We start from the raw sequence: 14,603 nt of genomic DNA on the forward strand, positions 1-14,603 counted from the left end.
AAATTCCAAAATCAAATATGTAATTTTTAATAAGTCCAGCTATTTCTGAGATGCAGCCACATTTCTACTCTTTTCTGCTAATATGTATCCCATGATTGCAGTGACGTATTCCCATTTTCATTTATTTTGAGATGGGTGTCTGTCAGTTATCCTTATTCACATAACTCACAGGCCAAGTCCTATCTGCAACTTCTATCAGTGTGAAGTTGACTGGAGAGTTTAATCCATTACATTTAAAGCATAGGTTGAGCATCCTCAATCCAAAAATCCAAAATCTGAAATGCTCCAAAATCTGAAATTTTTTGAGTGCCTATATTGATGGCATAAGTGGAAATTCTACATCTGACCGCCTGTGACAAGTGGCAATAAAAATGCATGTGCACACAGTTTATTAAATGTTCCCAAGGAAGAAAGACCTTCCCCCACCCCCTCAGCTGTCATATATTTTCCAGACACAGTTAGATGCCCTCAAACAAGCACACCCACAAAGGTTAATAAAATGGCACAAGTGCAAGCCAGGTGTGCCAATGTCAGGTTCCCCATGATGCCCTGCATGAGGCCAAGACCTATGTGTATTACTGTGTTGTTTTGCATATTCTCTGCTCTTTGTAAAGATATTCGTGAAATGTCCAAACAGTCTATATTAAATAATTGTATGGGTAACAGTGATAAGAAAAAGAAGCAGCATTTATATTTATTGCACAGAAAGTCGTCGACCTTTTTGAGAAACAGGACAGTGGTGTAAGTATAAAACATCTTAGAGAGCAGAAGGGTGTTGGAATGACCACCATAAATGACTTGTATAAACAGGAGGAAAAACTATTGTTTTATGCTAAAAGTGATTAAGTTAATGAAAAATAGAAAAACAATGCATGCCATAGAGCTAAAAATGAAGATTTTGATCATGTATTGAGTGGATCCATCAGTATTGCAGTGAACACATGCCACTTAATGGTATACTGATCATGAAACAAACAAAGATCATGATGAACTAAAAATTGAAGGGAACTGTGGATATTCAATAAGCTGGTTGCAGAAATTTAAGAAAAGATATGGCATTAAATTTTTATTATTACTTTTCATTATGGACACATAATAGTTTTATATATTTATGGGTATATGTGATGTTCGATATAGGGATAAAATGTGTAATAAATCAGGATAACTGGGGTATCCATCACCTTAGCTCTTACTATTTTTCATGTTAGAAACATTACAATTCTACTCTCTTAGTTGTTTTAAAAATGTGTGGTGATAAAGCATCTTCTGATTATAAAGCAGTGGACAAATTCATGGACGAGTTCACTAAGGTCATCAGAAATAAAAATCTGACACCAGAACAAGTCTATAATATTGATGAAACACCACTGTTTTTGATGTTACTGCCCCAGATGAGACAGCCCCTATATGAATTAAGGATGCTAATGACAGAAGAACTCTGCTGAGATATGTTAATACAGCACGCCTGCATAATTATGAACTTGCTATGATAGGCAAAAGTTTGCATCCTTGCTGTTTTCCAGGAGTGAATTTCTCACCAGTCCATTATTATGCTAACAAAAAGGCATGGATCACCAGGGACATCTTTCCTGGTTGGTTTCTCAAACATTTTATACCAGTGGCTTGTGCTCACTGCAGGGAAGCTGGCCTGGGTGATGACTGCAAGATTTTGTTATTCCTTAATAACTTCTGCTCATCTTCCAGCTGAAATTCTCATTAAAAAATGTGTATGCCATGTATCTTCCCCCAAGTGTGACTTCATTAATTCAGCCATGTGACCAGGGTGGGTATCCTTAGATCAGTGAAGAGTAAATATAAAAACACTTTCTTAAAGAGTATCCTATCAGCAGTGAGCTGAGGCATGGGTGCACAAGGTTTTAAAAGGATGTTTAGCATGAACGATGCCACATATGCTTTTGCCAACACTTTGAACACATGACTGAAGACACAGTTGTGCATGACTGGCACAATCTCTGGCCTGTGATTATGTTCACTGATGATGACAAACAAGGTGATGACTTTGAAGGATTCTGTATATGAAGTGAGAGAAAAATGTCTGACCTCCTTACATATGCAACAAATATACCTTCAGAGTCTATCAGTAAGCTGGAAGAGGTGGATATTGAAGAGGTTTTTAACATCAGTAATGAACCTCCAGTTGTTCATTCATTGACCAATGGTGAAATAGCCAAAACAGTTCTGAATCAAGGTGATTATGTTAATAGTGATGATGAAACCATTAACACTGCAGAAAAAGTGCCTGGAAGTGACATTGTGAAAATGTGTGATGGGTTTATTGAAAGACTAGAGCAGCATGAAGAAGAAATCATGTCAGTTTATAAAACCAAAAAGAAATTTGTAAGACAAAAACCTTTGTTATGAGGCAGATAACTCTAAAGGAAACACTTTAAAATGCCATCGAACAGGATTCCTTCTTATCCCTATAGGACCCACTTCCGGACTCTTTAACTGCTGCTGATGTTTTTCTTACCCAGAAAAATAAAATGCCCTATGCAGTAATCTTTTACTCAAAACACAGCATTGTAAGTAGAGGCAGAAATCTTGCCATTGTTTGTTGTTGCTGTTATGTAACCGCTGATAACAGGTATCCTGATGATGCTACTGTACTACTTAGTTATCCTGAACACATTGTTTTACTGTAGTAACGGTATGTCATATGTTTACTCTTAAGTACTTATGAATGAATGTGTAAGAAAATGACTGCTTATTGGTAGCATACAAATTCAGTCAGGAATGATGGTGATACCAAACAATCACAGCTTGTCCACATGGGTGGCTGAGACAGTGACACCTTTACATTCTAATGGTTCAAGGTAGACAGCTTTGTTGCATGCACAAAAATATCAAAAAGATTACATAAAATTGCCTTCAGGCTATGTGTGTAAGGTGTATATAAAACTAAGTGAATTTTGTGTTTAGACCTGGGTACCATCCTCAAGATATCTCAGTATGTACCTGCAAATATTCCAAAATTAAAAAAAAAAAAAACAACCCACCAAACCAACCCCAAATCCAAAACACTTCTGGTTACAAGCATTTCAGACAGTGAACACTTAGCCTGTAATTAATTACTGATAGAGAAGGACATATGTCTTAGGGCTGTTTTTTGTTTGGTTGGTTTTGTTTTTCACATATAGGCTTTTTGTTGCTCATTTCCTCCATTGCTGCCTTCTTTTGTTTTTAGTTGTGACATGTTTTGATTCCCTTCTCATTTCCTGTTGTACATATTCGACAGTTATTTTCTTTGTGGTTATCATGGGAATTATGTATAACATTCTAAAGTTACAACAATCTAATTTAAATTGATACCAAGTTAACCTCAAGCGTATACAAAAACTCTTATAAAGCATTGTCACTGTTCCCCTACTTTGTTATTGATGTCACAAATTACATCTTTATATATTGTGTACCTACTAAAGATATTTATAATTATTTTTATGCCTTTGTGTTTTAATTCAGGTTGATAATAAGTAGAGTTACAAATTAAAATTATAATAATACTGGTTTTTATATTTGACTGCCCAGTCCTGGACATATAATTCTTGGTTAATCTTTATTTTTCTTCTAGCACTTTAATTATACCTTCTGGCCACCAAAGCTTCTACTGAAAAGTCAGAATCTCCTATTATTGAGAATCCCTTGTATATGATGAGTTTATTCTCTCTTGCTGCTTGCAGATTTTCTTTCAACAATTTGATTATAAGGTGTCCTTTGGGTTGATTCTACTTGAAGTTCATTGAGCATCTTAGATTTGTGGATCCATGTATTTCCTCAAATTTGGGAGGGTTTTGGTCATTATTTCTTCAAATCGTATTTCTGATCCTTTCTCTGTTCACTGAGCATCTTGGGTTTGTGGATCCATGTATTTCCTCAAACTTAGGAGGGTTTTGGTCATTATTTCTTCATAATCTTTCTGATCCTTTCTCTCTTCCCCTTCTGGGATTCCTGTAATGTATATATTGGTATATTTGATGATGTCCCATAAACCTCGTAGGTTTAGTTCACTTTTCTTAATTCTTCTGGGTCCTTAGAACTGATAATTTCAAATATTGTATCATGAAGTTGGCTGATTTTTTTTCTTCCGCCTACTCAAACCTTGAACTTCTCTAGTAAATTTTTAAATTCAGTTATTGGACTTTTCAGTTGCTTCAGAATTTGGTTCCTTTTTATAATTTCTCTTTTTTGATATTTTCATTTTGTTCTTACGTTTTTTAAAAATATTCTTTAGTTCTTTGTATGGTTTCCTTTTGCTCTTTGAACATATTTAAGGCAGTTGTTTTAAAGACTTTGCCTAGTTAGCAAGATGTCTGTGCTTTCTCAGGTTTAATTTCTACCAATTAATTTTGCTCCTTTGAATAGGCCATGTTTTCCTGTTTCTTTGTATGCCTTGTGGGTTGTGTGTGTGTGTGTGAAACTGGGCATTTGAAAAAGCCATCTCTCCCAGTCTTTGCAGACTAGCTGTGTGCTGGGACAGTCCCACTAATTAGCTAGGTTTGCTCTGAGCATAGGAATTGGCCTGAGGTAAAAGCTTATGGTCTTCTCAGGTCTTTTCTGAAATGTGTGTTGACTGGGCCTGTGTGTGGCTTTCCCAATTCCCCTGTATACATGGCTGCTTTTGAATGCCTTAATTTCTGTAAGAAAATAGCCTGTTGCATGGCAACAGTGATGTCATCTTGAAGCAAAACTGACATGATGACAGATGTTTGACTCCTACATACCAAGGTGTTCTGCAGCAAGTTCTTTAGACAATGCCTGTAGCATAGCTAATCCCTAATAAAGGTGTTTTATCCAGCCTCTACAGTGATCATGAGTTTTGGCAATATAACCCCTCATGAAAATGCTCTCTCCAGTTTTGTCAAGAAAGTCTTACCAGCTGCACATGTCTTTACCTCTGATTTATGTAACTGTGGGGTAACAAGGACAAAGAGCTTCCTATTCTGAAATTTTGCTGTATTTCACTCAGAGTGTGGAAGTGAAAGAAGGAAGAAGCTGAGAGGAGAGGAATTTTCCAGGTATGGTAGTCTCCCTTTATCCATGGGGTATATGTTCAAAGACCCCCAGTGGATGCTTGAAATAGCAGATTCTACTGAATCTGATGGCTGTCAATTCGAACACCTTTCTGTGTCTTTCACATGCAAATTTAATGACTTTTCCATTGTAACTAAGCACTTATCACACACTGTGGCTGAAACTTTTGCAGTTTGAGGTGCAGCAGCACAACTCGTGAATTTGTTTCCTTCTTCACAATTTCATGGATAGAGGATTCATATGTACCATAGATCTTAGCAAGCTCTACATATGATATCTTTCCTTATTAAGTTGAAAACTTTCACCTTTTTACTCACTGAGAGCACCATAAAGTGCATCTCTTTGGTATATCTGAATTGCCAGCATCACTACTCTTGTGCTTTGGAGTCATTATTAAGTAAAATACAGGTTGCTTCAATACAAGCGCTGCTACACCATTATGGTCCATCTGATAACCAAGATGGCTGCTACGTGACTTATGGGCAGGTGGCATATACAGTGGGGGTATACTGGACAAAGGGATTCACATTCTGAACAAAACAAAACAGGACAGTATGAGATTTCATCACAGTACTCAACAGTGCACGATTTAAAAATTGTGAATTATTTATTTCTGGAATTTTCCATATAATATTTTTGGCTGTGGTTGACTTCAGGTAATTCAAACCACAGAAAGGAAATTAGCAGATAAAGGGGGACTACTATAATAACAGTATAAATGTTTGAGTTCTTTACCTCTATGAATGATGATTACTATTTTAATAGCTAGTACCATCATGCTAAGCCTGTTAGCAAGGATAAAGATTTACAATTGTGCAATTAATCTATGTTTCCCCAAGTGAATTATAAAAATCTCAAGTTCAATGAATTTATAGCTCTTGCCTGGAACAAGGATAAAGATGAGGCTTGTATGGTCAAAATTTTTGGAAATATTCAGATAAACAAATAAATTTGTGATTTCTGAGAATATTTCATGTACCCCAGAAATTTTTAAATAAATCAATTTGTCTTAATATATCTTTTAAGTATTTAGCCATATTTATTTTATTTTACTGAGTGTTTTATGGCACTATTGTATGAGGGAGTTCAATCCGGGAACTATATCCATAGAAAACTGATTAGAATTGCTATAGAACAGTGGCTCTCAAGTTTTTTGCAGTATATGGAGCATTTCCACTGTAACCTCATTTCATTGCCTATACAAAAAGATCTCTTCAAAGTTTATAGAACTAAAGGCCTACAACAAAAAGTTAGCAAGATCTCAAATTAACAATCTAACATCACACCTAGAAGAACTAGAAAAACAAGAATAAACTAACCCCAAAGATAGCAGAAGAAATGAAGTAACTAATATCAGAGCAGAATTAAATGAACCTGAGATCCAAAAATCCATACAAAGAATGAACAAAACCAAACGTTTATACTTTAAAAGGATAAACAGGTATGAAGGATCACTAGTTCAATAACAAAGGAAAAAAGGATGATCTAAATAAGCACAATCAGAAATGACAAAGATAACATTATCAGTGATCCCACAGGTATACAAAAGATCCTCAGAAACTAATACAAACATCTCAATGCACACAAACTAGAAAATGCAGAGGAAATACATAAATTCCTGGAAACATACAACCTCCCAAGACTGAGACAGAAAGAAAGTGAAACCCTGAACAGAACAATAAACAGTAAGTTATGAAATTCAACCAATAATAAAAAGCCTACCTTTTTTTTTTTTTTTTTTTTTTGATACAGAGTCTCACTCTGTCATCGAGGCTGGAGTGCAGGGGCATGATCTCGGCTCACTGCCAGCTCCACCTCCTGGGTTCACGCCATTCTCCTGCCTCAGCCTCCCAAGTAGCTGGGACTACAGGTGCTCACCATCATGCCTGGCTAATTGTTTGTATTTTTAGTAGAGATGAGGTTTCACCGTGTTAGCCAGGATGGTCTCGATCTCCAGACCTCGTGATCCACCCGCCTCGGCCTCCCAAAGTGCTGGGATTACAGGCGTGAGCCACCGTGCCTGGCCAAAAAGTCTACCAATTTAAAAAAAGCCCCGGACCAGATGGATTTGCAGCTGAATTATAGTAGATGTACAAAGAAGAACTTGTATCCTACTGAAACTATTCAAAAAATCAGGCAGGTGGGAACTCCTTTCATAACTCATTCTGTGAAGCCAGAACCACCCTGATACCAAAACCTGGCAAAAACACAATGAAAATAGAAAACCACAGGCCAATAAGCCTGATGAACATATATGCAAAAATCCTCAACAAAATTCCAACACATCAAATCCAGCAGCAAATCAAAAAGTTAATTCACCATAAGCAAGCGGCTTTATTCCTGGGATGCAAGGTTGGTTCAACATATGCAGATCAATAAGCATGATTCACTACATAAACAGAAATAAAAACAAAAACCATATGATCATCTCAATAAACATGGAAAAAGCCTTTGATAAAATCCAATATCCTTCTTGATAAAAAACCCTCAACAAACTAGGCATAGAAGGAACAGAGCTCAAAGTAAGAGTCATCTATGACAAACCCATAGCCAACATCATACTGAATGGGCAAAAGCTGGAAGCATTCCCCTTAAGAACAGGAACAAGACAAAGATGCCCACACTCATCATTCCCATTCAAAGAAGTACTGGAAGTCCTAGCCAGAGAAATCAGGAGAAGAGAAAGAAATGAACAGCATCCAAATAGGAAAAGAGGAAATCAAATTATCTCTCTTTGCTAATGATATGATTCTGCAAATAGAAAACCCTAAAGACTTCACCAGAAGACTCCTAGACCTGATAAACCTCTGTAAGGTTTTGGATACAAAATCAACATAGAAAAATCAGTGCCATTTCTATATAACAATAACATTCAAGCTGAGAGCCAAGTCAAGAACATAATCCCACTTACAATATGCATACACAAAATAAAATACGTAGGAATATATCTAACCAAGGAAGTGAATGAACTACAAAATACTGCTGAAAGAAATCACGTATGACACAAACAAATGGAAAAACTTCCACGTGCATGGACTGGAAGAATCAATATCATTAAAATGTCCATACTGCCCAAAGCAATCTATATATCAACTCTGTATATATCAAACTACCAAGGTCATTTTTCATAGAAATACAACAAAAACCATTCTAAAATTCATATGGAACCAAAAAAGAGCCCAGATAACCAAAGCAATCCTAAGCATAAAGAACAAAGCTCGAGGGATCACCATTACTTAACTTCAAACTATACTACAAGTCTTCAGTAACCAAAACAACATGGTACTAGTACAGAAACAGATGCAGAGACCAATGTAACAAAATAGAGGACACTGAAATAAAGCCACACACCTACAGGCATCTGATCGTTGACAGTCAAGAAAAGAAACTGGGAAAGGATTCCCTATCCAATAAATGGTGCTGGAATAGCTTGCTAGCCATATGTGGAAGGATGAAATTAGATCCCTACCTTTCACCATATACAAAAATTAACTTAAGATTGATTAGATAATTAAATGTATGACCTCATACTATATAAGAATCCTAGAAGAAAACCTAGGAAATGTCCTTCTGGACATTGGCCTTGATAAAAAATTTATGATTAAGTCCTCAAAAATAAATGCAGCAATAACAAAAATTGACAAGTGCGGCCTAATTAAACCAAAGAGCTTCTGCACAGCAAAAAAAAAAAAAACTATGAACAAAGTAAACAGACAGCCTACAGAATGGGAGAAAATATTTGCAAACTATGCTATGCATTTAACAATGGACTAATAAGCAGAATCTATGAAGAACTTAAAATCAACAAGATAAAAACAAGTCCATTAAAAAGCATGCAAATGACATGAACAATCATTTCTCAAAAGCAGACATACAAGCAGTCAACAAACGTGAAAAAATGCTCAATGTCACGAATCAAAGAGATGCAGATCAAAACCACAATGAGATAGCATCTCAAACCAGTCAGAATGGCTCTTGTTAAAAAGTCAGAAAATAACACATGCTGTGAGGTTGTGCAGAAAAGGGAATGCTTATACACTGCTGGTGGGAATGCAAATTAATTCAACCACTGTGGAAAACAGTCAGGAGATTTCTTAAAAACTGAGAACTATCATTCAACCCATGGATCCCATTTATGGGTATATACCCAAAGGAAAATAAATTGTTTTGCCAAAAAGACACATGCACTTGTATGTTCATCACAGCACTACTTACAATAGCAAAGACATGGAATCAACCTAGGAACTCATCAATGATGGATTGAATAAAGAAAATGTAGTATATATACACCATGGAAAACTATACAGCCATAAAAAAGACTGAAATCACACCTTTTGCAGCAACATAGTTGTAGCTGGAAGACATTACTGTAAGTGAATTAACTCAGGAATAGAAAACCAAATACCACATATTCTCATATGTAAGTGGGAGTAAAGCATTAGGTACACATGGACATAAAGAGAGGAATAATAAACACTGGGGACTAATAGAAGGGCAAGGAGCAAGGGTTGAAAAACTACTTCTTGTGTACTGTTGCTTACCACCTGGGTGATGGGGATCATTCATACCCCAAATCTTAGCATCATGCAATATACCCATGTAACATACCTGCACATATGCTCCCTGAATCTAAAATAAAAGCTGAAATTATTACAGAAAAAAGCTTCTAAAAAAATTCACCAAGAGTAGTTTCTCCTTTAGAGATAATTTGGGAGGACCAAATAAGGTAATGTTTATTACAGTACTTAACATAGGACACTATATTAATATAAACTTTAAAAATTAAACTTTTAAAGATAATTGCATATTAATATGCAGTTGTAAGAAATAACGGAGAGGTCCCATGTCTCTTTTACCCAGTTTCCTCCAATGATAGTATTTCACAAAAATTTAATACAATGTTACAACCAAAATGTTGTCATCAATACAGTCAAGATTAATGGTAAAATTTTTAATTTGTAGGAAGTGTTACATATGCCATATATAAATAACTGGACATAAAGTACTATTACATGTTCAAATGTATCCTTTCTAGAATGCTTGACATTTAGGCATTAGGTCAAAATAATCTAGATATCAAAACTAGGCAGAGATACTGAAGTAAAACCATTTACAGACTGATCCCTCATGAATGTAAATGCCAACATTTAAAAATAGTAAATGAAATCCAGGAATATGTAAAAATACATCATCACAATTAAGAAGTATTTATTCTGGAATGTAAGGTTAGTTTGCCATTTGAAAATCAATGCAATTCACTATATTAATAGAACAAAGGAGAAAGATCATCATAATCTTGATAAGCACAGGAAAAGTATTTGATAAAATTCACTACCTATTCATGATAGAAACTCTTAGCAAACTAGTTTATTGAAGGGAACTTTATTAATATGTATGAAAGTTTTATTAAAAACCTGGGGAAAACTTTATGCTAACTGGTGAATTATTGAAAGCTTTCCCTAAGAATCAAGAAACAGAAAATAATGCCGGTCACAACTTCTACTTATCTTTATACTAGAGCTTCTAGTCAGTACAGTAATAAGGAAAGAGAAGTAAAAGGCATAAGAACTAGAAAGGAAGGAATTAAAATGTCCTTATTTGCTGATATGGTTTGGATGTTTGTCCCCTCCAACTCATATTGAAATGTAATCCCCATGTTGGAGGTGGGGCCTCGTGGGAGGTGTTTGGGTCATGGAGGCAGATCCCTCTTATATGGCTTGGTGCCCTCCCCACGGTAAGAAGTGAGTTCTTGCTCTGTTAGTTCACATGAGAGCTAGTTGTTTAAAGGAGCCTGGGTCCTCCTCTTCTCTCTCTCTTTCTCCCTCTCTCACCATGTGATATGGCATCTCCCCTCTTCTCTCTCTCTTTCTCCCTCTCTCACCATGTGATATGGCATCTCCCCCTTTACCTTCTGCCATGATTTGAAGCTTCCTGAGGCCTCACCAGGTACAGATGCCAGCACCATACTTCTCACATAGCCTGAAGAACCTTGGGCCAAAATAAACCTTTTTTCTTTATAAATTACTCAGTCTTAGGTATTCCTTTATAGCAATGCAAAGAGACTAACATATTTCCAGATGACATGATTGGGATGCAGAAAATTCAAAAGAATTTACAAACTGTTGGCATTAATAAGTGAATTTAGCACTTATTGCTGGATATAAGGTCGATATATATAATAGTCAATCATATATATACCAGAAATAAAACAGAAAATGAAATTTTAAAATAAGATTACCACATACAAAGGAGAAAAAGAAATACTTAAATCTAAAGGAAGATGTAGAAGACCACTACTATGAAAACTACAAAACATTTTTCATAAGAAATAGAGAAGACCTAAATAAATGGAGGGATAGATCGTATTAATGGATTGGAAAACAATATTATAAAGAAATACATTCAGCCTAAATGTATCTATGAGTTAAATGAGATTCTAACTAGAATTTCAGCCCCCACTGTTTTTTTTTTTTTTTCCTTGAGTCAGGGTATAAGCTGATTTTGCAATTTATATGGAAAGATAGACAAGTCCATCTTAAAGAACAAAGCTGGGCAATTTGCACTACTAAATAATAATATTGACAGCCAGAGTTGCTTAAAGCAGTGAGATATCTGTGCAAGTATAGACAAACAGTAATAAAATAGAACATGGTCCAGAAACAGCCTATATATTATACTGTCACATATACAAAATTACAATACCTTTTCCACCAGAATGGCTAAAATGAAAAAGAGAGACAATATCAAGCATCATTGAGGATGGCCAAAACTGGAACTCCTACGTACTGCTGGTGAGAAGGGAAATTGTTAACAACTACTTTGGAAAACTGGAAGTAACTACTAAGGCTGCATATCCTATGTCACAGGAATTCCACTTCTAAGCACAGTCGAACAGATCTGCGTACCTATGTCCATTAAAAGACATACACAAGAATGTTCATAGCAGCACTATTCACATTAGTCCCAAACTTGAAACAACCCAAATATCCATCTAAAGCAAAATAAATTGAAGTACATTCATGCATTGGAATATTGTTATACAGCAATAAAAGCGGAAGAGTTATAACTGTATGCAACAATATGATATATTCTCAGATTCGTAATGTTGAATAAAAGGAGCCAAATACAAAAGAATATAGGTTTGAATCCATTTATTTTAAGTTTGAAAAAAGGCAAAACTAGTCTATAACGTTACAAATCTGGACAGTTGGGCTGAGATTATAGCATCTTGAAGTGGGTATAGGAAGGCTTCTGGGGTCCTGGTAACATATGTTACTTGGTCGAGATACTCTTTACAAGGATGTGTTCCCTTTGTGAAATTCATTGAGTCACATGCTTATGTTTTGTGCACTTTTCTGTATGCATGTTAGACTTAAATAAAAAGTTTAAAAAATTACCAAATTGTTCAGATTATCATCATCCAGCTTTTCCCTTGGCAACTCTTGCTTTTAACTATGGTGACAGTATTTATGTCTGATGCTTTTTTACAGACTCTCCCATGTAAATGGAACTACTCTTTCGCTGTCTTACATAATTTGGCTCCTTGCTTGCATCAAAGAACCACTTTGAAAGCCAAAAATTTAATAACTTTCAGCTTTGGGATAAGTTTAAGAGAATAATTGAATTAAATTGAGGGAATTTGAGAGAAAATTAGCTTTCCCCAGCATGATGTGGGCTGCAAAAAAGAACTAGGCAGAGACCATGATGAGGAAACCAGAAATTCTTTGCTAATTCCATTTGGAATTCTGAGTGAGAATCACCCAGTTTTCTGCAGCAAAACTGAGTAGAACATTCATGTAATAGGGCAACGTCTTGAAAGTTACTGATGTTATTTAATAGTATCTTTGTCAAAACATAGTAATCTAGGTCAAAGTCTGAGGCCTGAGACAAGACTGAGAAAAGAGAAGTCACAGGGTATCATTGAAAATATATTTGCTAGAAATGACGCAGGGCTCAAAGTGGGTACACTAAGCTTTCTGGCTAGGAATTACCCGCTGGCCACAGTAACCTCATCAGAGAATATACAGGAAATGAGATGCATTTTGGTGAATCAGGGAGTTTCTTTGTTTTGCTGAAATTTTGTGATAATCTCTTCACATTCTCTTTCACTGTTACTATTTTTAGATAGCTTTAAAATGCAAAGATGGCCTTCATGGTATCTGATATCCTGGAAGAAAAGGCAGGGTACAGGACAGCTAAGGAAACATCCCAGAAAACTGGCTATGACTTAACTTCCTACTGTGTTTTCCTAAATGGCTAGAGGGATGGGGATGGAGGATATTTCCCCATCATATAACATCATCATTTCTATAAACATGGTATGCTTTCATCATTTAGTTAGAAGTGACTTCTCATAGCAAATATAAATTGTACTTCACAGAGTTGTGGTGAAAATTAGTTATCTGTAACTTAGCATTCAATAAATATTAGGTGCTATTAGTAGTAGTAGTACACACATTAATATCCCTCCCTAGCAAGTAACAATGTATAGTGATAGGTCAATTACAGTTATTCTTATCCAATACTGCATTAATAGTGAGTATTCCTTATCCATTAGAAATGGAGATATGAAAGTGGTCTAATCAATTTGGAACTCTTTCAGGATGGGGGAAGGAGAATGGAATTATCTTGCTAGTACCTGTTGGCCCTGGTATTCAGGTTTAGAGCTACCCTGCTGGAATGGCTTTGAGTCCTTCAGTATCACCTTGAAGATTAGATCTATGTGGTGGTGTCAGAAAGAAGCTGACAATTGGTCCCTTTGGCTGCAAACAGCATTACAAAAACAAAGCACAAGATCTGTCAATGGAGAGGCTTGTATAAGATTTTTCAAGCACTTACAAAGTGGAAATCTTTTTAAAACTTGTTTCAGAGGAGTTCCACAGAAGAATGAATTCTAGTACAATCCTGAGGGTTCTTTGCCTAATTTAAGAATAATAAATACTCAGTAAGAAAAGGAATTGGATTTCTAAGTATCAATATTGCTCAATTTAGAGGCATTAGATAAACTGAGGTGAAAAAAAGATGTTAGTGTTAATATTACAATACTTTTTATAAACTTTCATTTTTTATGTTATAAAATTTAAAGGAACTTTAAAATTCATTCTAAGGCTTCTGATCTGTCTTCTTTAGAATACTACAGTTTAAAATGATTCTAGCAGCTTCTAAAGAAAAACAGATCACCTATCAAACCCAAACTCCCATATGAAATACTTTGCCCCATATAGGAGAGAATTCTTTTGAGAAATGACATGTCTGTGTATAAAGGATTATATAAATTTCTGTGTTGGTTAATTTTAATAACAACAGTATGATAATACTCACAAAATCTTATGAAAAGAATATCCTTTTGACTTTTTGCTTAATGATGACAATAGTAATCACTGATTAGAAATTTTCACATAAACACAATTCCAACTTGTATATCAATACTGTGCTGTTTGTCAAGGCTTAATTCTTCTTTTTATAAGGCACTGTCTTTACAAACAAAATAATTCAAATTAACCAACCATGTCCTCCAAACATAAATAGAAATGATACTAACTATTGACTAAAAT

General features: G+C 35.4%; 1 protein-coding gene and 1 long non-coding RNA gene across 19 annotated transcripts in view; one reads left to right on the forward strand and one right to left on the reverse strand.

Annotated features, from left to right (window-relative positions):
* Nucleotides 1-14,603, reverse strand: part of WDPC (WD repeat containing planar cell polarity effector) — a 675,061-nt gene that overhangs the window by 130,230 nt on the left and 530,228 nt on the right. Inside the window, exons 15-16 of one of the 18 annotated variants that reach the window (XR_011611801.1) lie at nucleotides 13,688-13,811; nucleotides 12,793-13,216 (exon numbers count right to left, since the gene is read on the reverse strand). The exons of 13 other annotated variants lie outside the window; for them this stretch is intronic. Coding sequence is in view for 1 of the 5 variants with exons in the window: in XM_071076814.1 (XP_070932915.1) it covers nucleotides 13,768-13,811 (44 nt within the window). In the remaining 4 variants the exon portion in view is untranslated. Of the gene's footprint in view, nucleotides 1-12,792; nucleotides 13,812-13,887; nucleotides 13,969-14,370; nucleotides 14,524-14,603 lie in introns of those variants that run through there. 4 more of the 18 variants (XR_011611804.1, XR_011611803.1, XR_011611798.1 and 1 more) reach the window with 4 other exon arrangements.
* The window catches only part of LOC105465132 (uncharacterized), a 66,553-nt gene that overhangs the window by 11,164 nt on the left and 40,786 nt on the right, over nucleotides 1-14,603 (forward strand). The window lies entirely within an intron of this gene.

This window comes from Macaca nemestrina, chromosome 13 (assembly GCF_043159975.1).
Source record: "Macaca nemestrina isolate mMacNem1 chromosome 13, mMacNem.hap1, whole genome shotgun sequence".
NCBI lineage: Eukaryota > Metazoa > Chordata > Mammalia > Primates > Cercopithecidae > Macaca > Macaca nemestrina.